A 22,238-nucleotide genomic window follows, 5' to 3' on the forward strand; every position below is an offset into this window, starting at 1 on the left:
GCACTGCTGACTTCTCACGTGGAAGGTCCCCCAGCCCACTAGGGGGAATCTAAAAGCAGCATCTTTGGGAGGTAAAGTTGCACAACGGCGGAAAAATGAAAACCCTCCAACGACGCAGCGACTCGCTGAAGACCATCATTCACGACATGCCCTCATCCCGACGACCCGACCTACCTGACCCGGCAAAAACTTCAGCTATCGCGAACTTCCCTAGGCCGAAAGACAAGAAGGGCGTGCGAAGATTTCTCGGGCTGTGCGCATACTACCGGCGCTTCGTCGCAAACTTCGCACGCATTGCAGAGCCACTCACGCGCTTGACGAAAGACAGCACCCCTTTCAGCTGGGAAAACGACCAAGAAAAAGCATTCTGCGAGCTGCAAAAACGCCTGCAAAGCCCGCCCGTGCTCGCTCATTTCGACGAAAATGCCGAAACGGAAATGCACACGGACGCCAGTGATATAGGCTTGGGTGCCGTCCTTGTCCAAAAGCAAAGCGGCTGCGAAAGGGTAATCGCCTATGCCAGCCGTGGTCTGTCGAAGGAGGAGAAAAACTATTCTGCCTCTGAGAAAGAGTGCCTGGCTATTATATGGGCGATTTCAAAATTTCGCCCATACGTGTATGGAAGGCCATTCAAGGTTGTAACAGACCACCATGAGCTGTGTTGGCTCGCCAATTTGAAGGACCCCTCTGGCCGTCTTGGGCGGTGGAGCTTGCGCCTGCAGGAGTTCGACGTTACAGTCGTTTATAAATCCGGCAGGAAACACTCCGACGCCGACTGCCTGTCCCGCGCCCCCGTCGACCCACCACCACAAGACTCTGATGAAGACAGCGCGTTCTTCGGGATCGTGACGGAGAGCGACCTAGCCGCCCAGCAGCGTGCCGACTCCGACTTACGCGTCATAATCGAGTACCTCGAGGGATGCAACGTTACCGTTCCTAGGACCTTCAAACGCCGCTTACCAGCATTCAGCCTGAGAAACTCCGTCCTCGTGAAGAAGAATTTCAGCCCCGGAACAAGAGCGAATTACCTTCTCGTCATCCCCGCGGACCTTCGTGACGAAATTTTGGAAGCATGCCACGACGACCCGTCTTCCGGACATCTCGGCACAGCCCGCACTATTGGAAAAATCAAGGCGAGGTCCTACTGGCCCGGCCTTACCTCTGACGTCACCCACTACGTCCGGAGCTGCCGTGACTGCCAGCGACGAAAAACGCCGCCGACAAGACCCGCCAGACTTCTACAACCGATCGCCGTCCCATCGAGACCATTTCAACAGATTGGAATGGACCTTTTAGGCCCGTTCCCTACGTCACGATCACAGAACAAGTGGATTGTCGTAGCGACAGACTACATGACGCGCTACGCAGAGACCGCCGCTCTTCCGAGGGGGACTGCACAAGAAGTGGCAAAGTTCTTTATAAGCCAAGTTGTGCTGCGACATGGAGCCCCGGAAGTCCTAATCACAGACCGCGGAACGGCATTTACTGCGGAGCTGATGCAAGGAGTATTACGCTACAGCAACACGGATCACCGAAGAACGACGGCGTACCACCCCCAAACGAACGGACTAACAGAACGTCTGAACAAGACAATCGCAGATATGCTGTCAATGTACGTTGACGTTGAACATAAGACTTGGGACGAAGTGCTCCCGTATGTCACGTTTGCTTACAACACGGCTATCCAGGAGACGACGCAGCTGACGCCGTTCGAGCTTGTCTACGGTAGAAGGCCGACTACGATGCTCGACGCCATGCTTCCGCACGTAGAAGACGACGACCTCAACGCCGACGTCCACGGATATCTTCAACGTGCGGAGGAGGCCCGCCAGCTCGCTCGAGTTCGTATAACGGACCAGCAGCTGGTGGATGCGGGCCGCTACAACCTCCGACGCCGAGACGCCGAGTACCAACCAGGGGATCGTGTGTGGGTTTGGACTCCCATCCGACGACGCGGACTCAGTGAGAAGCTCCTGCGACGCTATTTCGGACCCTACCAGATTCTACGACGTGTTGGCCAACTTACCTACGAAGTGATCCCTGATGGTGACTCCGGCACATCACGACAACGCAGGCGGCCTGAAGTCGTCCACGTGGTTCGCCTAAAACCTTTCTACGGACGATGACGAACTTTTATTTTCATTTGTTCGGACTGTCGCTTATGTTAGCATCGGGTCGATGCACTCTTAGAGGGGGGGTAATGCCGCGAACCATACATTGGGTTTGTTTATTTGTGTTTTGCTTTTACCGCCCGGCTGCGCCGGTCTGCGTTATCTCTGCGCCAAGAGAAGCGCGTGTTCCATTCTTTCTTTCTGTGCCGCATGTGTTATCTGTTTTGATAGGGAGAGCATTCCGATATAACGTGAACAGCCCCGAATAATCTTCTTGGATCTACTATGTTCTCGATGCGAATCGACGTTTCGAGAACCACACGCGCCGAAAGATAAAAAGCCTGCAGTGCGGACGCCGGGGCATTCGATTCGACGACACTCGCCGACGCAAGTCACTTTGTTGACCGCTGCTTCGCCGCCTCTGTATTCTTTTGAGTTGTTAGGGGAGCACAAGTTCGCTCCAATAAACGTGTTTCTCATTCAAGACAACTGCATCGTCCTTGTCTTCGCGACAATATATATATATATATATATATATATATATATATATATATATATATATATATATATATATATAGATTGCGAGAAGGGCTGTCTTTGGTTGCCGTAGCAGATAGTAGAAAATGGGTATAGCTTCTAACAAAACTGTTTATTGGTCGACGTTTCGATCAGATGCCGATCGGATGCCGATCTTTCATCGGCATTCGATCGAAACGTCGACTAATAAACAGTTTTCTTAGAAGCTATACCCATTTTTTACTATATATATATATATATACCGAAAAAAAATAAATGCTTGCGTGATGTATAAGACGGAGTGGTATGGTTTGCTCTGTTTTGATGCCCGTTCCGCGCAAGCTACACCTGTGCACGCACTTTTTCAAGCATCTTTGACTGTCACTAGCCCCAACGCATAAAGGCTGTCTAATCAGGAAAATCCCCTTCATATTACTCCCGCATTAAAAAAGGAGGTAACCTGAATTATAGCCTTGCAATTGCTCATACCATTAGCATTGCTTGGTTGCCTGAAAGCTGGTGATTGGTCGCGTTTACGTTTCATTGCGCGCAGGGTTGCGCTTGTAATGCACAAGGACAAGGAAAGACGGCGCTCAAGGCTGTGCAACTGCACGGCTGTTGCTCTAGCGACCAACCGCTTGTACTGTTGTTGTTCTTTTTCGGGTGTACAGTTTTCATTCGCCCCAATTGCTTTATTGTGGTGCACATGGTTTTAAAGAACCGCCCTTCGGTACTTCTGCTTTCTGCAGGGCTCCGATAGATGTCACGGCGTCCACTCGTTTTTTTGGCATTGGCGTACTTCGTTCGGTTGCGATTAGGTTGCGACACGATCGACTGCCATTTGTCCGGAGGCGGCAGCGACGGAGAAGGACGCGCATGGTGTAGAGTTTCATACTAATATATACCGGAGGGAAATGTGGCGCTGCAGTCGAGGGCCGTCGTGGGCGCCGCCATTGCAGCTACCGATGTTCCTCGCCTACTTGACTTGGCGAGACACAAGGCTTGTTTTTTGTCTCGAAGCCAAAATCAACAAAAAATAGTAACGTCCTTGCCTTGTTCATTTTGCATGCACCTGCTAAATAACCCTTGATAAATCAGAGTTACTGGATATATACCAGTTGCGAAACTCTCCATAGACCCCATGTATCGTAAGTCGGTCCTCGGTTCCCCCCTGCACCGTTGCGAGCACGGGGAAAGTTGACTAGCCTGTCATCTGTCGGTAGAACATTGAAGTAGTACTCAAGAGGTTGAGGCTGCTGCCGTAAGTTACAAAAAGAAAAGACGCAAGAACACAAGTAAATTTCACCTAATTAATGTATTCTAATTTATAAAGCAATCTTTGTTAATTTTTTTAATAATAATAGTTCAGCGAAGTTCTGTTTTTGTCTCCTATGTGCCGCGCCCGTCGTCTTTCCCCTCAGCTTCCACGGAGCAGGGGGGCTAGCGCCGCCCGGATTCTGAAGCGGAGTTTCGCCACTGTACATATATTAAGTAACTCTGCTGATAAATAGCTCTTTTTTGGGCCTTAACTACATAATAACAAACCAAATTTCATTAGCCTTCTGCAGTAATACTGATGCGTTTTTTCAGCCGGAGGCAACTTTTCAGCCTGTTAATGAGCCATGCCAAGGACAAGTGCAACGCGCCTGCCCGGTAAATGACGGAGCGCTCGCTGAAGCGTGGCTCGCATAGACAGTGGCGCCAGATTTCCTACTAGTATATATCACTATGAAACTCTGTAGCGCACGGAGAACAACACGAGATCGAGAATTTGCCCTTCAATGACGCCCCTATATGGCGGAGCAGGGTCTAAAATAGACACTTCAGCGACTCCGCACCATTATATAACGCAAAAGTTTAGAACTGCTTAGGCGGCGGAAGCACCCTGTGTGGGGTCGACACCTGAGCCACAGTTTGTAAACGCAGTGCACTTCACAAATGTGAAATAAACGTGTTCAACAACAATGAGAACAACTGCCGAAGTTCACTTAAAACGTGAATTAGTGACGTGCACTGCTTATGCGTACAAAAACCTGGGCACGGCCAATGCAGTCGGGTAAGTCCATGACTGCCGAATATTTCTCGACTAGAAAGGTCCACAAGAAAATGAGCTGGATGGACAAAATGTTTAGGTTTTTATATAGGATGTCCGTTGCTGGGTTACCAAAAGTAATCGTTTCGGTCCGTTCGTCCGTCCGTCCGTTTCCCTGCAAGTTAATTCCTAACAGGCTCATACATGCCCACATTATTCAGAGCAGATATACCGCAGGTAAAGCTTAGGCAAAATAGAACCGGAGTACAGCGTTTTTTTTTTAAATTAGGAACGCGGGTGGCTTTTTTAAATGACAGCCGATGATTTAGATGGTAAAATGCGTCAACAATTATGTTAAAATATTCTTGTAGTGTAACACGCCCAGGCTGCACCTCGACTATCAGGCGCGCCGTAGTGGAGGGCTCCGGAGTAATTTTAACCCCTCCTGGAACCTTCTGTGTGCTTCGACGTCTTGACACGCGCCATTTTTCGCTTTTCGTCTCCATATAAAAACGGCGTCAAGAAGAAGAGAGCGTAAAGTAAGCACTAAAAAAATAGATATCGGCTGGTGCTCTCCCCAGCAGAAAAACACGAAACGTTGAAAAATAGGGCCCATGTTGTCTCAAAATACTGCCCGTGCGTAGTGTGAAGGTGGGAAAATTGAATTCAATTGGAGAAACTTTTATTGTCTTGTACTATTATGAGCAATATGAAAGGGAACACAGGAACGCGCAGAAAATACCCTCAGACCCAGCTATGAGTGGTACGCAGCGGCCGCCGTCGGAAACAAAGTGGAAAGGGCGACGCTGGTCTAACAACTGTTCCCATTCCCGCCGTGCGTCTTATCGGCTGTCCGACCATGCCGTATTATCGGCGAAATGACGTAGGCTACTGCTTTGTAGAAATGCCAGCGCGGTGGGAGCGCTAACAGTTATAAGGAAGAGCGCCCTCCTTTCCTCCTCTAATTTTCACAGCGCCCTCCGCGTATCGCTCCGAGTCTGTTTCGAAGCTGCATGCCACGCGTTCCTGTGTTCCCTTTCATATTGCTCATAATAGTACGTGTCAGGAGCGAGCCGAGAGGGGAATGTAGTTAGGGGTGGGAGGGGAAGCTGTGAGTGAGAGTTGCGTGGCAAAGGGAAGAAGGAGGCTGTCTTCGTTCGACACTATTTTCGAAGCCAGCAGATAATGTGGCCAATGTTATTAACAGGGCCAATATTAATTTGGCCAGTATGGCAAATATCAACAGCTAATGTGGCGAATATTGACAGGGCTCTGCTGCTTCGCTCTGCATAGAGATCTGCAAAGAGGTTCCGTCACATGAGCGCGAAAGAACGCGGCCTTGAAACTATTAGGCCTGGGCCGGCGCTAACGACGCGTAACCACGATGCCAGAGCATCGAAAACAATGTTTGAGAGATTTTCGTTTCAAATTTTGTTTTTTACGCTTTGCAGATACCGTGCGCTCAAGTCGGGTATTGTCTGAAAAGAAATATTTTTCGTTTATTCCCCAAAGTGCACTTACTTTACGTGTGTGTTTAGGATCATTTGTTCATAAATGGGGTATACATTTAGCGCCTCAAGTATGGTAACAGAAAACGATTACGTTATTGTAAAATGAGTTAATGCTAGGGGTGACTCTTTGGGGATGCGCAAATATTGCATCCCCCTCCTTACCTTCGCAAATTTGAGACTAGTCAAACGCGCACGCCTTTCTGGGCATTACAAGCCCTCAGCAGGTTGTTTCCCGCGTGCCTCTGACACACTGTACCAATCGTGTTGTGTTTTATCTCCCTTGCAGGTCACTTTTCTCATTTTAGCAGTTATATTGGGTTCCATTCGCTTATTTTTTTATTCAGCGGTATCGACATTTTGGCGCCGTCATTCCCATTTATGCTCTTTTGTGCCTGCTAGGCGCCACAGTCGCATCACACCTTTTCGTGACCATTAAGAAACAGGGTTTGAAATGTGCCAACGTATGTGCAAGCGACGACATGTCCACAACGGAAATCGAACTGTATAAAATACAAAAAGTGGTTGAACAAGCACACACATTTCAGCGAAGCTATAAGGGTGACAATACTATAGATGGGCGCTTTTCTTATCTTTCTGTGCCGAATATAAATGAAATATACGTTAAATAGGGCATAAAGAGGTAGTGCTAGCGCCCGTGTGTCGTAACCCCCCCCCCCCCTTCACACACACGCACACCGTGGGCCTAAACAGTGATCACACAGAAAAGCGCACGTCAAATATCCGTATAATTGTGCTATTTTTAAATGTCGCAACGGGTACTGTGTGGTACACTGACTTTATTCGGTTACAAAATTCAGCCCGTTAGTAGCTCTTGTTCACGCATCTGATTTCGCTGAGTCTTTTGAGACCATCAGTAGCTCTGGGGGCAGCGACGTACTTCTATGCGCAGATGGAGGAAGTGTGCGCTTCAAAGCAAAAGTAAACGCGCCATATATCTGTTTCTCCAATCAAGCGAGCACTGTCCGTCTTTTTCTATTAGAGTGAAAATACGTGTACATGGTGCGCAGATGGCAAGTATGCCGGAGGTCATGTTTCGGCGCCCTCATAAGGTTGTGTACTATTTTTAATATTATTGGGCAATAAAAACATGACATGTGGATTTCTAAAACAATAGATTATTAGCCTTATTATCTTGATGTTTGGTAAAACTGGAGGAACCAAGATGACCAACGCCACATCAGCTGAAATAAAAATGCACCGGCAAGAAATTCGGCTAAATCAAACATGTGTATCACTCTATTATATACAATTGTAGGGCCGCCAAGAAGCGTACATCTTACGAAATTTACGAGGATATGTTGATAATCCTCCCGCCGAATGTCATCAAAATCAAGACATACTCACTTGAGGGTTTGGAGGGCTAGCGTAGTGTCGTATTTCTTTTCCGCCAAAGGCAGGTGTTCGAATGACGTTAGGCATGGATGGAGTTTCCGAGCATCGTCTCGTACCTGCATAATATCAATTACGAGCGAAAAAATATTAGTACAAGCAGCAACAAGACCGAACAATTTCTTCCAGTTTTAATACCATGATTAGTGAGAACTTTATGAATGGAAGTAAGGTTACGTGTCCGCAGATTACGTTAGGATTAGCAAACAAGGGTGAAAAACGTATTTCTCGCAACAGCGCCGACAACAACGTCATACTTTGCGAAACTTACAGCTTCCTAATGAACTCGCCGAACTTTCCTTGATGGTAGAAGCGTCTATAATCGGCCCGAATCATTCATGACTACTCCTCTCGTCGTGTCGTGCGAAAATGCGAACGCAGTTGTCCTAAACGCCCGAGATTCATCACATTGAGTAATAAAAACCGCACTCCGTGTGCATTGGTTGCGCGCTCGCTGCATGCTGCGAACCTTGCGCAATTGGCGAAGGCTGCAATGTGTGTAGAAACATTTAATGCTTTCCCAAAGGTGATAGCTATATTTGCAGAAGAAAAAAAAACTCTGTCCTGAGGAAGAAAATGGGCATTGGGGTGTTTAAAAGGACAACTCACGTCGGCGTATCTCCAGCCGCTATCAATCTTGTTCATGGCCCAGACCTCGTGGACATTTTCGGCGAGCTTGTCTCGGACGGATTCAATGTAATTCGGTAGGGTGATCTGGAAATAGAAGGAAACAGGGGAAGGGATACAGAAAAAAAAAAAAAACATTTCATAAGTGGCCCACAAAAAAAGCATAAATTACCGCAATAGGTAGTCACTATTCTAGTGCATTCCACAATACATGAAGTCCCGCTAAAATGGGTGTGGGTTATTTTTGCTGTAATACGCGCTCTCGCGGAAGTTATGAAGAAAAAACAGTTGACGCCAACACCACGGTGTAAATTCTAAAACGTCGTACAGCGGGTGCGTTTTTTAGGCGAAAATAATATGTACGCTTGAAAAAATGCTCATATCGAAAATGTTTTCATCGGTTGATATATCATTATTTCTCTTGAAGTGTTCATAGATAGATCACTTTCTCCTCATGGGTTGGAACATTGATGCCCACACTTTCTGCAGTTATGTGTGTTTACATAAGGATAACTATTGCAGAGTTCGGATACGGGGCTCAACGGCAAGGAAACGCGCATTGCGCCGCTTTCACGGTATCTCGTCTTCTCCATCAAACGGAATCACGGCCGCACGCACAAGGAGAAAACGTTTCCTCAATAACCGTTATCAGCACACAGGCCAAGACAATAGAGAGGACACCGCACAGATTGCCCAGGTAAAAAAGAAAATTTGGGCATGGTTTTTTTTCGCGATTAATTTATTCTGCGCCAAAGCCGGAAATCTTAAGATACAGTATCAAACGCGAATAACAAATTCTCACCCTCAAATCTCAGCGCTTTCCCTAATGCTTCATTGCCTGCATTCCGCTGATTTGGTTTTTGGAACGTTCGTTTATTAATAAACTTACGGAATCATTTCACTGATGCAAAAAAGCACTTATTCTCATTGCACGTACTCTCCACGAACCACGGTACCCGCAAGAGTGCCGCGGTTCGTAAAAACGGACAGGGAACTGTACAGAGCTCCGGTAGATTAGCGGGCCTATTGGACATGAAAAGCTCGGAGACAAGACCTGGCGTACATGGGGTTTCATTTCTGAGGCCCCCCTCACGCCCTCCTACCTCCCCGAGAATCGAAAGATAGAACGTTAAGGGATAAACAGTTCATAAATAAATGAAACAGAAAGCAAAAGCTCTATTTTTTTAATTGGAAAGAAAAAAAAACTTAGAGATGGCACAACTGTCTGCATAACTTTCTCTCCAATTAAACTTTTTTCCGATTGAAATACAAAATGGCTGATTTTCGTAGTGAGAGCATAGGTATGGCGCATAATGTGTAAGTACCTTGCGACAAAAATGAATTATCAGTAGACCTTATATGATCATTGCGTTAGGTGTTGCGCCGGTTGTTTCTCCCCGCGAGATCAAAAAGCATTATTATTAGAGGGAGGGGTGGAGGTGCGGGAGGCAGTAGGTGGTTAACGAGGTGAAATTAAGTTTGTTGAGCGGTAGCTGAGTTCTCACGCCGAGAACGCTCAGTCAACCCCCACACAATTGCGCCGCTGGACAAACAATGATCGTATACTGCAAAGAAAAATGTGTCCAAATCCTATGGCATGCAGTCGCTACCACCCTGGCCAGTATGCAGGCATGTGCGCGCTATGTGAGGACATAAACGGACTATGGCCTTATTCTCAGCTGACCCAACAAAGTCGTGAAATCCCGAATGAATGAGCGGCGATGCAGTGGGAGGCCGTGCTACTCAGCTTCGGCGCAGGCGTCCAACTATGGGCCGTCCAGTTGGCAAAAACGGCAAATGAGGCTGGACCGACGAGTGAAAGAAAAAGCCAACCATGAAAGAAAGCAAAGGGGGAGAGTGTCGCGAAATTGGGAGGGGAGGGCGGTTCGCCGTGGCGGCGCGAGCCAGCACTCTTCGAAAGTGTGTTGGGGGGTGGGGGGGGGAGGCAAGGGTGAGGCGCTTGAGGCACTTGACGGCGGGACACTTCGCGAAAACGTGAGGAGAGCATGAGCGTGACTATGATGTGCATTCGCTTAAGACGCAGTTCGCGGTCCTTCCTGAGGCGCACTTCGCGCCGCCTGCGCAGAGGCTCATCATCGCTGCCGTCGAGAGAATCCGCGAGTGAGTGCTGCCTCAGCGCACTGCTGCTGCACCCAAATATCGCAATAGGTAGAATCGTAATCGCCAGCCATTTTTGTTTTGTAATTTTCTTTTCGGAGGTCTATGTTCCTGCTCATTCATTTTGATTTCTTTGAGGCGTCGCGCCTCATCCGTAGGCGTAATTTCGACGCAGCTGCTTACGCCGGACGTGTCCACCGGCGAGGGCACGAAGACGGCGTCGTCGGAGATCTGCGCGGGTCCGAAGAGGACGCCCTTGGGCACGTCTCCGAACTGGAAGCACGGCTCCACGGTGAGCACCTGCTGCGGCAGCAGGGCTTCCACCAGGGCTGAGTGGCCGTCGGGCGGGCCGTAGCGAAGCTTGCCCTGGTCACCGCCCAGCAGGAAGCGGCAGCTGCGTGGTCATTAAAGAAACCATGAAGACAAAACAACAGTTTGATGCAATAAAAAATTTCAGCCACTTCTATCGTGTGTTTTCCGTGTTCCCTATTGGCGCACAAAGTTTCAATATTTCTGATAATATATTTCCCCAAAGATCAACCAAAGTTAAGAACCCACTCAGATATTACCCAGAGGATGTATTGCATCTTGGGGTCGCCAGAAATGTTGCACCTGATAATGCAGCCTCATCGGCCCATAGCCTCTCCGTTCCCCTGCTGCCCATTCCTTTTACAAAAAAGGATGCGGCAACGCTCGCATCCTCAACTGCCTGGAGAATACATCGGTGCATTTGGACCCACAAAAGACTTGAGTACACGCCTTTGCATCTCACTGACCCGGCATTCAACTGCAAGATGCTTTCTCGGCTCCGCGAGCACAAGGAAGCGGTATGGCGCCGCCTAGGTTTATACGTGGCACACACAGGGAATTTCCTCTGCAAAATTCAGCAGGATCCTTCACCACTCTGTCGAACATTCCATGTAACAGCAGATATCAAACACATCCCCTGCATCTGTCCAGACTTCGCAGTTCAAAGGCAGACTCTCCCTACTTTTTAGTGTATGGCACACCAGGCAGCCCTTGAACTGAGGGCAGTTTTGAGGGCCTTGTACTATTTTGAGCGCCTTGAGGGCCTTGAGGGCCCTGTTTTGAGGGCAGTTTTGAGTGCCTTAAACTGAGGGCAGTTTTGGGCCCTTCGTCGGACCCATGCCAGGCCGTACGGGATATCAAAGCCCTGCTGTCGTTCTTGCGTAGCTCTGGCTTGGACCAAGTGTTGGGATTAACTGCACTGCAAAACTCTGTGTATTTGCTTTAAAATTCGTGCGCATCAACTCATTTTTTCACTGTTTATTTATGTATTTTATTTATTTATTTACTTCCTTACTTGATCTAACAAACCCTCATATTATTTTTATTTCTTCATATGGCGTAGCAAGCTAAGTGAAATGGCTCGACCACCCTCGGTACTACTATTAAAGGCATTCTCTCTCTCTCTCTCTCTCTCTCTCTCTCTCTCTCTCTCTCTCTCTCTCTCTCTCTCTCTCTCTCTCTGTCTCTGTATTTAGCAATATCTCTTTCCAATATTTAGCCAAACTTAAGAATACGCGCAGATAATGTGAACAGTCTTTATAGCGTTTTGCCTTCGGCCGTCTTTTCCTAATCTCTCCTAACTGAGCCAAAATGAAATTCTGCGCGGGTATAACAAGGTCTTTTATCGCAGCTTGTTTTCTGGTATTATACATTTTTATCTTAGCCTGCTATCTTTTTACCCTATCGTTTCCCATGTGTTGCGCCAGTACGCATTCGCGAACAGGTACCGTGAACGGTAACTTACAGGCACAGGTTTACCGTGGCCACCGAGCGCCCTGCGCCGGTACGCTCTTGTCTTGGTTACAGCAATTGCCCTGCGATCGGCGCTTCATGATTTCTACAGCCGATAAAAGAAACCTTAGTTGATGTTTATTGCGTGTGACGTTTTTCTTGTTAAGTTATGCTCCGGAGTACGGCAAACGAGATTTTTTTCTCCAACGGTCGAGCAAAACGCCCCCCTCCTACTCGTGCTAAGCCTTACCTAAAATAATTGAGATATGTTTGTGATTTTGCAAAGCCCTTTTACACCTCTAATGTCGTAATGGGTAAGACAGTTTAGATAATTGTACAATTATTACGACATATTTATAATTTCGCGCTGAAATACGTGGCGGAGGCATGATTTCTCATTTACGATATCTGATGTTAATTGTGACCACTAAATCGCGCCATCGACATCATGTCAAGAGTTATTTAAAAATAAATATTGTATTGTGAACGACTAATTTTAGAGGCGCGAGATTCAAGCTATCTCACGCGTAAGCGAAGAGTGCTGGGCAACAATGTTCCGCGTCATTTCCTCTGAGACTTATTCGTCAGCTCCCGGTAATTGCATTCCGGAGGCCAGTACGCCACAAAATGAAAACCTAGAACTGTGTGCTATACTCTGGTACAAGGTTAGAACGGCAATAGCTCATTCAGTGTATCACCGCGCCGAAGCGACGGCCCCGGATGTCAGCGGGGTCGCGCGTTTTGAAAGATTGCGCTTACTGCGTGACATCGCCTGCTTTTTCTCACGTGTGTTTGTTCATCGTCGCTGCAGTTTTTTATAAGTTAATAATGTCTGAAAAATCACGGAAACGACGACCATCCTCTTCAAAATTATCGCAGTTAGGCGTGCTTTGCGCAGCATCGGGGAACAGCCGGCTGCGGTGATGAGGCGCAGTGGCAACTTCCGTTGTCGTTCTTACTTTGCGCCGAAGCACAGAAATATGTCTTCAGCCTCGCTCGACTGAAGGAACCAGGCACATGCACGGTCATGCGCAGTGTCGTCAGCGTACAACGGAAACGGTACGGTAATAGGGTAGTAACACGCGAAGCTAAAACTGCGTAACGTATTTCTGCATATCTTAGCCAAATTATAAATCTGGTCAGATATTACCCAGAGGCACTATTGCACGTTGTAGTGGTAGGCACATAGCCGGTAAACTTGGCCTTCGTATTCATACAGATACTGAGTAAAGAGTTTGTAACTGTTCCGCGATCATCACCTCAGTTTCGCCGAGAAGCTGATCGCAGGGTAAAACATTCCGTCCGTGTTGAAGTTTCGGAAGCAGCCCTTGACTTTGATCCCGTTCACGGAGAAGCTGATGACGGGCACGTTGAGGTCGATGATGCAACCGATGACGTCACCTTTGCGGATGTAGGGAGGAGAGCACGACCTCACCGTGTTGCACCGGCCCCCTGCAGAGATAGGAGAAGGCTGGTGGTAAGCCCGTCCCTAAAGACGTATGTCTTTGACAGAAAACGCGCTGGAGTGTCCCCGAACTGTCCATACGGCTTTTTCGGTTTACGTGCACCACGCATCACGGTAATATGTGCTTTATCTTTACGGTCAGGCTTGAGGGGTTTAGCCCCTCGGCAGCCCGCTATCATAGGCCACTGAATAGATACACAAAACTGTGGTCAAGTGATTATAGTACAAGGATAACACTGCTGAGAAAAAAGAAAGAAATGGAACACCTTGTCTGTGTCAGCCGAAATAGAACAAAATAGTTATGTCTCTTTGACGGTTCAATTTTGGGGTAATATTCCAGCATTGAGGAGGCTCTTCTGCTTAAAAACCATATGTCTTCAGGCACAAAAAAGATTTGATCTTTGCGTTGGAACTACCTCATTAGGCGTTCTACTACTGAAAGAGCAACTGCTAAAGAACTATGCCGTCGTCACCTGTCCACAGGCAGCAGCCGTCGAAGCCGAAGGAGTAGAGGTCGTCGCCGAGGCCGTTTCCTCCCCACTTGGAGCCACCGCCCGGATAGGGCACGTATCCGGAGGTGTTGGCCCAACCGATGCGCAGGTGTGGCGGCAGGTGGCTGGCCTGCTCGCAGTGGTCCACCATGGCCTCGTAGTACCAGCGACGGAACAGCGCCGCGCCCTCAACTTTGCCGACGAAGATGTTGGGCTGCATACTGTACACGCGGTGGAGATAAAAAAAGAGCGGAAGACTAACGGAGCCACCGGACAACTGGAAGGGTGGTTGGAAGAGTAAAGACGCTAAAAGACTGCTTTGTCGCAATAACAGTAGTCCCAATTCTTCGCGAAATTCAAACAAATATAACCCAAATGGGTACAATGTTGGGCTAGTTGGTGGTAAGGTAAAAAGAAAGGAACAGAGCTCATTTTCCCGAAGGACGGACACAAACGCACACCAGAAGCACTGATTGTCAACTGATTGCTTTATTACAAGTTGCAGAACATATATAAGTAGCACACTTACATAACATCCCTCTCTTCTGTACGCGCGTGCTGTATGTTTCCACGTAAGTGTGCTATTTATCTTCCGCAAGTTGTGACAAAGCAATCAGTTGACAGTCAGCGCTTCTGGTGTGTGTTTCTGTCCGTCCTTCATCAGAATGTGCGCTGTTCCTTCCTTTGTATCAAACAAATAATCTGGGTATAGTGACACAAAATTTTGAACGCGAGATAACTTCGGAGATAAACTGGTGTGAACACACATACATCATTTGCAAAATATTAGCGGCAAATACAGCCATCAACATATTTAAAATCAATTCTAAAGTGTGCGCAAAGCAACCGAGCAGCCAGCAGAGGACCACGCGCAATCGGCATCCCCTGGATATTTTATAAATAAACAACATCCAAACACGCCACGAGTTATTGTGACCTCTTCCGCGCTTCCGGCGTTTCTCGCCGGCTCGCCGCTCTGATCGGATGTCGAAACTTTTGCTCTTGAACAACGAAAGATCCGATCGTTGGCGGTGAAGGTGCCGGGATTTCGTTGGCTAATCGGGCAGCTGGCCGCAACCTAAGTTCTACAGTGATTCCAGGTACTCTGTTTTCATTGCTCTTTATTACACTGGACGCGGAAGCGCACCGAGGACACGAAAAGCGCACTGAGCGAGCCGCATGGTCGCTGCGCAGAAGGCGGCCATGGCCGCGAAGTGGCGCACGCCGGCGCATGTAGCTTGAGAGACAGCTTGTACCGCTGCACGAAATGGGACTCAAGACCCAAATAAGGCAGCACATACGGGAAAGGAGTCAGTGATGCGATGGTGCATTGCATAAAAATCGTCATTTGCACCGCTTTCGAGAGCGGCAATAGAATATCCACCGCAGTGTTAAGCCGAACACATCTGTAGGCGGACCTGCAGGCAGACCGACCGGTGGCTCCTAGCGCGCGCGTCTCCCTACCTACTGTTTCGGGCGTCGCGCGTAGTTCTCTAGCTGCGGCAGAAATCTTCACTTGCGGCGCTCTCTTTTCACGCTTTTTAATTAAGCGGCTGACGAGACCAGTACGTAGGGGCATTAGCAGAAAATACTGCCGACGCGGAATAGACAGTGCTACGGCAGCTGTGCTCGGTGATATCCGTCCGACAGTCACGTGGGCAGCTTTGTTCCAACCAAATCCAGCCTTTCGCGGCACCCGCTGAAATCGAAACTGCGACTGGCCGCATTTCAAACGTCTCTAACTACACAACCATCGCACGTTCAAGCAAATGAGGTTTCCACACGTCATAGTGGGGTGATTAGCTACTCATCGCAACAAAAAAAAAATTGCAAGAGGCAAAAACTTGTGTCACTGCCCCTTTTAGGAAAACTACAGACCAAGCAGTGGCGACTACCCCACCACTCGCCGGTGACGTCTCGAAGGCGTCACAGAATCCTGTTCGTGCAGTTGGCGGCCGCCGGCCTAACGGAACCTGACTCGGCGAAGCAGCGCGGCTTCTAGTTCCCTTTCAACTTAAGTGCAAACGTTCAGTCAATACACAGTTGAGGATGTTCTTGGTGCCGGCTTATATTACACCAGTCCTTCCAGCTGTTCTTCATTGTAGAGGGGAATTTACATGTATTTATATTTCTTTCATTTTATCGGTCAAAAAACGCCTTCTGCAGCTGGAAAAGAGCTGGGTGAATTACCAAACGGTATTGAAAGCGAGAGCCTGGGGTAACTCACTCAGCTCCATTACACCCATGGAAAACCGCTCTTTTAACCGAGAAAACACGTGAATTCTGGGATAAATTTCGAGTTCCGCGCTACAGTGACGTGATGTTGGCCAGCAAAAAAAAAAAAAAAAAAAAAACGCCCGGGGCCAATTCCACTGACGTGAAACCTGGAGAATGACAAAGCGTGCAGTGGATGAGTGCATTCTTGGCGCCTTCGCGTTTTTGTCCACGGAGATGAAACCGTTGGTGGGTAGACGTAAACAGCTGCTCTGTAAAAATTTCGTGTTTTTTTGAGAACCAAGTGTCCTAGTGCGAGGCGTTGGAATACGTGCGTCCCGGTGTTTTAGTACCCTGAACATGATACGAGATACGACGACGACGACTACAGGAGACGTTCACAGCCCGAGCCCCTAACGGGCTTCGCCCCTAAAAAAAAATTTATTACTATGTAAATGCACGTTCGCTTCCAAGCTATACGGTAAAACGGAAATAGAGGCCCCACTACAAACGCCACGTCGCGTTCATTCGCGGCGGCTTACGCATACGCGGACGTCAATCGCACAAGCAAGATTCCGTGACGTCAGGTAAATCGCCGGAAAGTGGATAGGGAGTGGCCACTGCTTAATTGATTCTTTTTGTAGTTTGAATACTTCCTTTTAGTATGCGTTAACATTCGTATCCGTGATATTGGATTAAAATAGCGTTTTTATTAAACCAAACTTATTTTGTCGTCATGGTCCCTTCGGAATGTTTGAAGTTTCCCCACTCCAGATTCGCAATGAAATCGCTTGACACGAGCACGTTACCTGGCTACGTGGTCGACCAATCGGGTCTGTAACAGCAGGTTCCGCCCAGGCAGCAAGTTGTCGCAGATGTTGTTCTGACTGCTGCGCACTGCCACGCCTTTGCCCGTCACGCAGAGGGAACACAGCACATCGAGAACCTGTGGAGAATGCGTATACCAGTTAGCCGTTCTTTCTGATTTTGATGCCGTAAACGACATCAACATCAAGTACGTATGCGACATTCTACACAAAAATTAGGCCGTCCATAAGAGTTTCAAGTTAGTACGTCATTGTAAATTTAAACTCCAGTTCAATTTAAAACTGAGGAATGTCATTCTAGTGAAGACTGAGTTTGACCAAATAATTTATAATTTCACCGGTGTTGTCACCGATTAAAATTCGGATATTGAAACTGTGCATAGGTTCATCCTCGAACGCCCTCAACACCTGGTCCCCTTTGGCCAGCTTGGCGTTGCCAGGGGCCTGGCGAGCGTGATTTAGTGAGCGCCTGCCTCATTCCCTATTTCCCCTCTTCCCGCACCAGCGGCGTTTGGTCCTCCCCTTCATAATAAAAGAATTCATCAGCATCAGCATCAGTCCAGTACCTTCATTTCCCCGAAAATACAAAACTAAGCAGAAATTTTTTTTGGGGTGACTATTTCCAAATCTTCTAACTGTTCTTATGGCATGCCGCAGCACCATTCGCGCGTAAACAAATAAATTAGTGTCACAGCATTAAAACTTTTATGTTGTTGGCGCCTTCTAATCATACCTACTACAAATCAAGAAATGCCTTTTCCTACAACAAAGAAGAACCCCACATCTGGCGTTGTCTCCAAACTAGTACATACTACAACGACACCATCCTGTCCCCACCTCCGCCTGCCGTTTCACCTACAACTACCCTGGATACCACCCTTGAGCCACTACCCCCACCCCCTCGTAATTTTCTGCCCACACCACCCCTCCCAACTCCCCCTACCCCCCCTCCCAGTTCGGACCGACAATACCAGCGAAACCTGACCCAGCGGGCCACCCAAGCAGCGAAAGCGCGCGTAAACGTGCACTACGGCAGTACCCCATCTACTTTACATTGAGAAGAAAGTAAGCGTTTACACCTCATTCTTTTCCTATATTTGAAGCAAAATTATCCGGCTCTTAAGAATAGACCATTAAATGTGCCACAGTTCGAAGGTCCTTTACCTTGGGATCTCGTCCATGCTTCTCAAGCAGGGAAATGATGACCTTGATATGATCTTCCTTTAAGATGTTCAGGGCCTCCGGGCTGTCGATAAGGACGCAGTGAAGTACGTCCAGCATCCCTAGATAGGGCAGGAAGGGAATGTGTTTAGCGGGCGACGCAGAAATGAGCTGTCACTCAGAAGCAAATTTTTGTTATCGAAACAAGAACCGGTCGCGTCATTTAAGGAAATGAACTACTTACTAGAACATAATCACTACGAACAAAAAATGTTAGTGGGTAAAGTATGTCATATGCGAAAGTATGATTATTAAAAAAAACATTAGAAAAATATTGAGCCTAGTCCCTATCTCCAATAATTCAATAATTCCCCTCACGAGCATGCTTTTATTGAGGTGGGTGTGAAACCCGCAATAAAATTGTTACTATAAAATTTTAAATTTACTTCACTCGCCTTCAATAAAATCAAATTGTGTGACATTATCGGCTACAACGTGATAAGGGCTTTACGTATGCACATCTGCCTTTACATGGTAGCACTAGATTTGTAGTTACTCTCACAATTTTCCCGCTTATATTTGTAAACCCCGTTAAATAACCCATACTTCAATCTGACGCTTTTTTGGGCAGCTCCAAGCAGTCTCAGGAGATACTCCGCAGTTTTCAACAACTCTGCCAGTGATAAGAGAACTCGTTGTTCAATCGCTCTGACATTACTTGCCAAATTACGGAAATACGGTTGAGAAAGAACGGGTTAGTTTGTTAGCAAAGGCGGCCCGCCATTACGGTTTTATCTCTATTTGAAACCAACCAAGATATTCCTGCTTTAGACTTTTCAGCAAACACTGTAGAGCTGCTAATGATGTAAAAAAATTAATTATAACCTGCCACAATTTTTAGCAAGTCCAAGCTAGTTCAGAGCATAAAAATAGATTTATAGATCAAGCATTCACTAAATTATTGACCGTAAAGGCGAAACGACTGCCTGAAAATGGCAACATTTTTGTGCCGTCTTTTTGTGTTTCGCATCACACCATGTGTTCAGTATGCGACTGACATTCATAGGCACGCGCATTAAATGCGATAGCTTTTAGCGAAATGTCTGCTAACAAATTCAACTTCGTGTCTGTCCGCTTCTTCTCGAGTACTTGACTGTCTTACCTGTGCCTTCCGATGCCTGTTGGCCGCTCAGTCGACTGAAGAGCCAATCGAGCCGGTGGGGTTGTGCAAACTGGGCACAGTTGGTGTGGTTCCCCTTGATGATCGCCGCTGCAAACGACAAAGTACGACAAGTGAACCCAGCAAGCGGTGAACTTCCTGAATATCATTGTGGGCGAAATAAGCGTTTATAACGTGGCTATACCCTTTCATATGCCCCGACGGCAATGTGGCTCAGGGGCCATGAAGAAAAAAATACAAGTTTGGTTCATTAGAAGGACCGGTTTGTCCCGATAACAATGACATCAATGTTATTGAAAACTTCGAACAACTAATGGAGCTATTAAAGGAAACATGCGAAGCAGTGGTGACCTCCTGGAGGCTTTCTCGCCACTTTTCTGTGACGTCACAGAAACGTGTTTGTGCGTTTGTAGGCCGCGGACATCAACCATCCCTATGAAACGTGACTGAACAATTGTAGTAATCCGTTCGATCGCATTATTTGACTGATAACGTGCAGTTCACGCACTGACATTGATGTTTTTAGAGCTGAGCCATATTACGTCAATCCTGCCCATAACACGTCACTGTAGCGGGAAATTTGAATGTTATGCAATGCTCCCTTGCGTAAAACACAACAAGTATACCGCGAAAACCTAACAAGAATTCATTCCTTTCGTACGACAAAAAACTTTCTTGGAGCAACAAAGTCCTGTTGTTACGACAAAGGCATGTGTTTTTACGAAACACATTTCTGTCGTAACGAAAAATACAATTTTCTTAAGGACAAACATTTCTCTAGTCGCAACAGAACTGCCACTTACGCTACTCTTCCCAATGAACAATAACATTTAAACCGTGTGCAACTAGTGATCGAACATCAGTGTCACGACAAGACAGGAATTCAGCAAGACGGAACATCAAAATCAGGGCAGGAATACGACACACAACAGCACATCAGAATCATTACACGACAAAAATATGACAAGACGACAGCACGACACGCGATAATACGACAAACTACAGAATTTTTCTTGTCGCATTTTCGACTGGGTCGCTTTTATTTGGTTAACAAACTTCTTACGTGGATGGAATGGAGCTAAATGAGGTATTCAAGCCTCTTTATTTCAAAGTAAACAAAGTTGCATTTCCCTTCACAGCCACTGTAAAGGTGTTGAGCCCACAGGTTGGATTCCATACGCGTGTGCGGTTTTTTTGGTGCAAGCGGGAAATCAAAGCGCCACTACGTGAGTAGAAGACTTCGAATCCCTTGAATAAGACATGCGCGTGATCTAAATTGATGAGTAGCTGTCCCTACAGCTCTCCTCAGAGTCCAGGCGTAGCGTGCGGGCAAAATTATAATTTGAGTAACTTTACCAGATTTGAGGGCTGTGATTGTATAAAAAAAGAAGCTTTGCCCACGCCGCTGCGCAGCAAGGGTTCGCTATGAGAACTGAAAGCCTCGGCCCATTGTGGTATTAAGTTCACTCTACCACAGGGGATCAATCGATATTTTGCGAAGGGGCTAATCCACGTTAGCAAATTATACCGGGCGAAGCAAGATTAAATGAGCCCGTATAGAAGGTATGAGAACGCTCATTCTAAACACAGTGGTGCCACAAAATTATATTGAAGTTAATGAATTCTATTCGGTGACACCGAACTAAGTCCTGAGTTTAATAACTGAAGTACAGTACAGGAAAATAAAGCACACAAAATGAACGACAAATGACCAATGGGAAAATCGCAGCACCTTCAATGAGTGTCATAACGATAATAGCCGCATTGCTCAAGGAATCCAGTGATATCAGTTTCTATAGTTCTAAATTGAGGTGTACAATTGCACTCCAGCTACTTTTTTTTCGGTCGTATAGAAGAAACAGGTAGTAGAGCTATCAATTTTTAACGTTTACACTCATAGTACCACACTTTTCTGCTGTTGTCCGCACTTGGGGGGTCTAACGCCCCCTTTGATGAGGCGACCCTGAGCAGAGCTCGTAGCTGTAAATTCTTCTGTTAGCGTTTCGAAGATAGTAGCCAAACAATACCCGTACGGAGACATGACAGGGAGGCTTGCCGTTGGGCTAGTTTGGTACGCATCATAATTAACACTTCAAAACTGCACAGAGACGAGGACGGAACAAGTGACAAAACCAGAGCGCTGACCAACAACTGGAGATCAAATTATTACAACACATTAAATTCCCGGACAAACACAAGACGCAAGCATGTGTTCGTTCAAAGATAAGATATCACTCCAGAAATACGCTTGAAGCTTAAGTCAGTGAAAAAAAAAACAACCAAACGGAGAGTATCAAGACTACCTTCTACTACAGGCAGATTAAACTACCTAGTTATGTGATCGCTAGATTCTGCGCTCACGATTTATTCCCCCAAATGCCATCCACTGAGGCCTCGAGCATTTACCGGGAGCTCTTGTTGTCTTATCTCAGTCGCTGTTTGCTTTTGCTGTACTATCCTTATAATATGTACCAACACGCCCAATTTACCACGTTGAGGGCAGCGTGTTTTTCTTTACAGACACGGAAACGACAACGCTGCGTTTATGAATTGCAACGCGCCGCTTAGTTTGTCCGGTGAAATGCAATCAGGTGAAGCACATTGTGGCGTATTTGAAGTATCCCAGTCCCTCCTGAACGCGAAAGATTGCATCAAAGCTTCACAAAGACACCCAGCTCAGGCCCAAAGCGAATTTCTTTTTTTACATTCCATCTGCCTTTGTTTGAGTGATTTAGCGGTACTAAATATTACGTCATGCATGACGTCCCCTATAATGTTTGCTACATCAGTTATTACGTTACCTTTATTACGTCA

General features: G+C 47.0%; 1 protein-coding gene across 6 annotated transcripts in view; it reads right to left on the reverse strand.

Moving 5' to 3' along the window:
* The window catches only part of Ryr (Ryanodine receptor), a 405,814-nt gene that overhangs the window by 228,640 nt on the left and 154,936 nt on the right, over window positions 1–22,238 (reverse strand). For all 6 annotated transcript variants that reach the window (XM_077672818.1, XM_077672817.1, XM_077672813.1 and 3 more), the window contains exons 17-24: window positions 19,407–19,514; window positions 18,248–18,366; window positions 17,066–17,202; window positions 14,025–14,263; window positions 13,346–13,538; window positions 10,509–10,719; window positions 8,190–8,294; window positions 7,536–7,639 (exon numbers count right to left, since the gene is read on the reverse strand). In XM_077672818.1, coding sequence (XP_077528944.1) covers window positions 7,536–7,639; window positions 8,190–8,294; window positions 10,509–10,719; window positions 13,346–13,538; window positions 14,025–14,263; window positions 17,066–17,202; window positions 18,248–18,366; window positions 19,407–19,514 — 1,216 coding nt within the window. The remainder of the gene's footprint in view (window positions 1–7,535; window positions 7,640–8,189; window positions 8,295–10,508; window positions 10,720–13,345; window positions 13,539–14,024; window positions 14,264–17,065; window positions 17,203–18,247; window positions 18,367–19,406; window positions 19,515–22,238) is intronic.

The sequence above is a fragment of the Haemaphysalis longicornis genome, unplaced genomic scaffold, assembly GCF_048455015.1.
Source record: "Haemaphysalis longicornis isolate Haplotype H1 unplaced genomic scaffold, Haemaphysalis longicornis Haplotype H1 scaffold_6, whole genome shotgun sequence".
Classification (NCBI taxonomy): Eukaryota; Metazoa; Arthropoda; class Arachnida; order Ixodida; family Ixodidae; genus Haemaphysalis; species Haemaphysalis longicornis.